The sequence below is a fragment of the Misgurnus anguillicaudatus genome, chromosome 21 (assembly GCF_027580225.2).
Source record: "Misgurnus anguillicaudatus chromosome 21, ASM2758022v2, whole genome shotgun sequence".
NCBI classification, from domain to species: domain Eukaryota; kingdom Metazoa; phylum Chordata; class Actinopteri; order Cypriniformes; family Cobitidae; genus Misgurnus; species Misgurnus anguillicaudatus.
In genome coordinates this window covers 11,005,984-11,011,983 of record NC_073357.2, presented here as the reverse complement: position 1 = coordinate 11,011,983, position 6,000 = coordinate 11,005,984, and the positions used below count along the sequence as shown (strand labels likewise).

General features: G+C 34.4%; 1 protein-coding gene across 1 annotated transcript; it reads right to left on the bottom strand.

Moving 5' to 3' along the window:
* Positions 1-2,318: 2,318 nt before the first annotated feature.
* On the bottom strand, positions 2,319-4,671 carry LOC141353282 (macrophage mannose receptor 1-like). The gene has a single exon (XM_073859745.1). It carries the CDS (start codon positions 4,295-4,297, stop codon positions 3,548-3,550), a length of 750 nt encoding a protein of 249 aa, XP_073715846.1. The 5' UTR covers positions 4,298-4,671; the 3' UTR covers positions 2,319-3,547.
* Positions 4,672-6,000: the final 1,329 nt, after the last annotated feature.

The following is a 6,000-nucleotide window of genomic DNA, read 5'->3' as shown; positions in this document are numbered from 1 at the left end:
GAAAGGCAAGAATGTTTATGAATGTGCAACTTATGCCCATCGATCTCTTCACGTCTGTAGCAAGTAATTCTGATCTAATAAAGCACCTCACATCATCACATGCTGGCAAAACATTAGTGGTTTCTCTTTAGTGTCTTTAAGTGATTAAGTTGAGCATCACATCAGCAAATCAGAGTACTGAATACGGTCATATTTTACAGATAAATGTTGCATCAGGATAAAAATACAAAAGTTAACTGTTGATTGTTTAATATTAATATATAAAAACAACTGAACTGCAGGTTTGTGTAAGCAGTAAATATCTTTTAAGCAGTTCTTTCTAGTTAGCCCGTCATGTCTTGTTAGCTAGTGCAGCAATCAAAATATTCCATACGTGCATATATGAAATCACTCGTTATGATATAGTCTTCATTAAGGAGACAAAACTATTCAGTGTTGTGTATGTTTAGAAAGCTTGAAAGACAAAACTTAATGATACTATGAAAAGAAGGCTGATATCCATTTTTTTAACCAAAAATAATAGAAAAATCAAATACTATGGGAGTGGAAGGTACAAATAAAACACAAAAATATGTTGTGGGGAAAGGAGTAGATGAAGTCATGAAATAATGAAACATATGGATGGCAAATAGCTAAAAGAAGTGAAAAGACAGAAATCCATCATGAAGTGAGTGAAAGGATTAAAGAAGAGGGTTATGAGAGAAAGACATGTGTGCCTTTTAAATATGTTTTACATTAATATAAACTAGGCAAACCTATTTTATTTTTATAACAGTCTTTATACCATTATGTTCAACCTTGCTCATCATGGTTACAGTCAGTGTTTTTAGATATTGGTAAGATGTGTGTATTAAGACAAAGGGTGCTACAGTAGAGATGCTAAAGGTAGCTGCTTGGGTACTTATAGGAACATTTGTTGTTGCCTGTTTTTATGTTATAAAAATTTGAGGTCCAGTGTATACACCGCATAAAGTATATACAGTATATAATTTTTTGTATCCATGCAAGGATGCTTACTTCATTGCCACCCCTCGTAGTTCTCATGCCACCCCCTTGCCACCCCATAAATAATTTTCTAGATCCGCCCCTGCGTTCAGCACTTTGGACAGCGTTTTTTATCAAAGAGTTTTTTTAAGCATTATACTTAAAAATGTTTCTCATCTCACTATATCCACAGGTACAGAGTCATCATATACAATAAATCCGTGAGGTAGCATTAAAAAAATCATTTAAAAACAGATGCATTTGTTTAAAGCAAAGCATTTATTTACTTACCAGGCTGCAGGTGAAGCAGCTCTTTGCGCCTTCTAACGTCTCATAATTAGTCCTCATTTATGTCCAAGAGACTCAATAATAATCTTTTACATTCAATCCTTTAATCTTTCAAATTTAAAAGCATTTTTGTGCGGCTGCGCATTCATGTACTTTGTGATAAGCAAACCCGTGTTGTCCTCCCATTTAGGTGCATATTACTAATGCCCTCTTTAAATAACATAAAACACATTGCGGCATTGACTTTAGACTAGGTTTTTGTTGGTCAATGGCGTAGTCTATTTTAATTGCCTCAAAATAGCAACGCGCCAACAATGTGCCTGAACACACCTCGTTTTCAGACCAGAACACCCATGGGCGCAAAAGGGGGTGCAAATGCATTTGCTATTTAAACAACGTGGCGCTAAACGGGAAAATAAGGGTGGAAACTAGCGAAAGACACTTGCATCGCGCATTGCGCTGCATTGCGCCGGGTGTAAGATAGAGCCCATAGATGTGCTTAACTTAAAGTTCTAAAGTTCAGATTTTAAAGTTTGGGTCAACTTGTGGCACAGCTTTAAAACTGAAACTTATAAAATCCTATCAGAGGTCCAAACTGTCATTGAAACACAACAGTGGCTTTGCTGTCATCAGGATTAAACATCCTTTTACTAGGATTAGGACATCCCTAGTAAATATAGGACATAACACATTCTGGGCTAAACTAAAATATTTTTAATCAGAAAATAGGTTGTTTTTAACCCAAAATATGAATAAATTTTAAATTAAATGTTGGGTGGATTTTACTTCCTAAATGGCCTAATATTTTTTGCCGTTATTTTTATTGCAAATGTTAAATAAATCACAAATATATGTTGATATACAAGTTTATACTTTATTTCTCCATAAATAATATTTTTCAGTACACATGCTTTAGAATAAAAATTCAATTGTATGTTATATCATCATTAAACATACTAAATATAAAGCAAAGTTAGAACACTTACGTTACTGAATAGAGTAATTGAATAGCTATTGATATTTCAAATTATTTTGTGTTTAATAAATTACAAATTTAGAGTATTGAATTTCATTAAAATGTTAAACAAGCTGTAATGTTTAAGTTAAATTCATTCAAGTTATCAATACACATTACTTTTTTTAAGTCAGCCTATTTCCCAAAGTTTAACATAAAAATGTAAATGTAATGCAATGGCCAAATCTGTCGAATTAGACAAGAGGCCAGAAAAAAGTGCCTTTCCATTAAAGATACTTAAATAACAATGTTTATGCCACCATCAGCAGTACAAACCTGCAAACTTCATTCAACACTAAATAAAGCAGATAAATAAGAAAACGTATTGTAATAAATCTAAAATAAAGAGAGTATGTCTTCAAAAAGATCAACATATCAATATAATTTTATAAGGCATTTTAGAGTTTGAACTCACACTGTAAAAGTTAAAACAACTTAGTTTTGCAAGTCAGTTCAACCTACTATTAAGTATCGGCTTGTAATAAGTTGACATAACTTATAAAAAATTAAAGGCGTCATATTATGAGATTTTTTTAAGATGCAAAATAAATATTTGGTGTCCCCAGAGTGCGTAAGTGAAGTTTTAGCTCAAAGTACCCCACAGATAATTTATTATAGCATGTTAAAATTGCCACTTTGTAGGCCTGAGCAAAACTGTGCAGTTTTTGGGATGCAAATGAGCAGATGAAGTGCAACCACTGATCACAATGATGGTAGTTTGTTGTAATTGAAACTTACTTGAGCTGTCAAGCATTTTTTCTTTCTCTCTTTCTCTATGCACTAAATGGCAGTGCTGTGGGATAGTGCAGATAAAGGGGGCGGTGTTATTATTGTTACCTACCACACAAAACAGGCAAAATCTTACCGACCTAATTTTTCACATGCTTGCAAAAAATGGCTTATACAAACAAAGTTACTAGGTTGATCGTTTTCACATTTTTATGTTGATAGAAGCACTAGGGCCCAATTATAGCACTTAAACATGGAAAAAGTCAGATTTTCACGCTATGACCCCTTTAGGTTAAACAATTTCAACTTGATTTTATAAGTTAAAGTAACATAGAAATGCTGTGTTTTTTACAGTACATGAATAACAGAAAAACATTACCGTATACATTGTCTATAACAATTTGTATGGATTGAAGACTTATTAGGAAATCTGCTATTTTTTTTACAAATATAAGAGAAGGTTGAGCTTATAAGGTTCTTAACATAACATAAAAGTGTCATGTATCAGAATATCTATTTCAAACAGTTTATTTAATTTTTAATACAGACAAAGTTTAATCTTTCCTCACAGTCTTTAGGTTGCCAAACCTTATTTTCTATATCCAAAGCTCCACACTTGAGATTTTTGGGGGGGCACTGGAGCTCCCCCTCCACAGACCAGGCTTTATATTCAACATCATCACCACTTACCCAGAACCAATCACCAGTTAAAAATCGTAGTCCAGTCCATACATAAGCTGTCTGTGGTGTTGTGATGTTTTTTATGACCTCTGCCATATTTCTCTTAGAGGCGATACTGACAAGATCAACATAGTTTTGTCTGCAGTAGTCCAGAGCCTCTTCCCATGTCTTATTCTCATGTACCACTATCGTTTCATAGTAGTCCATACAATAAAATGAATAAGTCCTATCGCACGGAATATTGCCCAGTCCAGAATTCCATTTTAAAACAGTGCATTTCTCCTGATTCAAATTGTTTGGTTCTCCAGGGTTCCACTGTCCAACTGGTTCTTTCTCACCTCCAGACCAAAACCATTCTGAGGAGTTTGCAGGATTTTGGTATGCTCCAACCCAAACTAGTAAACCAGAAATCTCAGGATTACTTGCAAGTGTCTTTATCTCTTGTGTGATAGTAGTGGACAAATCATCATAATACTTTCTGCAGTACGTTTGCGCATCATTCCAGTGCATTTGCTGTGTCACATAGAAGTGTCTTCTATAGAAACTGGAGCTCAGTCCACAGAGGCACAGAAACAGATATACACAAACAGTTGCCATCATTTCTCCTCACAAGATCTACACGGTACAACCTTTTTGAGCAGAAGTTAACAATAATGTCATCACACGCTCTCAAATGTTTTGTTATATAGGAACCAAAAAACAAACAAAACAGAAAATCTTTGACCAATCAGAAGATCAGGCTCAGTCTTTGTGAATGCAAATATTTAAAATTACCATACACCTTTCCTTGTCAAATCCGCCGATACAAAGTAAACAAGAGATGCTTACTAGTTAAATTTAGTGCAAAATGTAAACCTTGAATGTCCCAAAAGTAGAAAAAAAATTTGTTCACCTGTTACATATTGTTGTAGGAGGCCTTTAATGCAGAAATAGATGGGTTTAAAAAAAATTTTTTTTTGATGAACAACATTGGTCCTTTGGTTTTACTCAACAATTACGGAACATGAATTTTACATGCCAGAATGCATTCCTTCTTTGTGCTTTGCACCAGACATGCGAAAACATTTATAATCTTTATATTTAAGCGGGAAAAGAAATGCAATGCACAATGTACTCTCAATATAACAATAAATAGGCAATATACACGTGCTGGTCATATAATTAGAATACCATCAAAAAGTTGATTTATTTCACTAATTTCATTCAAAAAGTGAAACTTGTATATTATATTTATTCATTACACACAGACTGATATATTGCAAATATTTATTTATTTTAATTTTGATTATTATAACTGACAACTAAGGAAAATCCCATCTCAGAAAATATATATAATATATATTCAGTGTTTGTGTTGTAGGTCTCAGATGAGCGAACTGCTGGAAGAGGATGGGGTGGGGTTTTTCTTGTTTTTATTTTTTTTTAAATGTGTGTTTTCATTTCAAATAAAAATAAACTTATTGACCTCACACTGGCTATTCCACTCGTTGCGCTTTACATATCTATAGTTCTACATTGTGATTTTCTATCCTGTTTGAGCACTGGTTATCCAGATTTGGTGATCCTGAAAAGTTCCTATCCGGATCAGATTGCTCCAATCCGATGTTACTTTGAAAACTGGCTCAAAAGTAAGCTGGATTATGTGATCACTGATCACAAAAAAAAGCATTACTAAATCAGGATCAATTTTATCCGGATTAAACCTTTTGAAAAACCGGGCCCTGTCACATTCTAAGCAGCTAATTAACTCAAAACACCTGCAAAGGCCTTTAAATGGTCTCTCAGTCTAGTTCTGTAGGCTACACAATCATGGGAAAGACTGCTGACTTGACAGTTGTCCAAAAGACGACCATTTACACCTTGCACAAGGAGGGCAAGACACAAAGGGTCATTGCAAAAGAGGCTGGCTGTTCACAGAGCTCTGTGTCCAAGCACATTAACCCTCTGGGGTCTAAGGGGTTTTTAGGGCCCTCGGGAAGTTTTGACATGCACTGACATTTGTGCTTTTTTCAGTTGCTTAAAAACATATAAATGGCAAAATTCTCAAAACACTGCATTCAGCACAAACTGGGCTACAATATTATATGATCAACATGTATGTACATGTTTGTATTTTTGAGAGAAAAATGTTTATGCGTGGTTTTTGAAAAAGCTAAATTTTTAAGTCACTGATACAAGTCCACAATAGCTCCGGGATAGCTCCTGAATAATCAGTGATTGACAGCTGAGGAACAAAAGAGTTGCATAATGAGCCACATAATGAGCCTTGTGGGGATGTTCAACAGGAATGTAACTTTCTCTGT

Excerpts from the sequence above, each read along its gene's own strand:
- LOC141353282 (XM_073859745.1), bottom strand. The coding sequence starts at position 4,297 with ATGATGGCAACTGTTTGTGTATATCTGTTTCTGTGCCTCTGTGGACTG.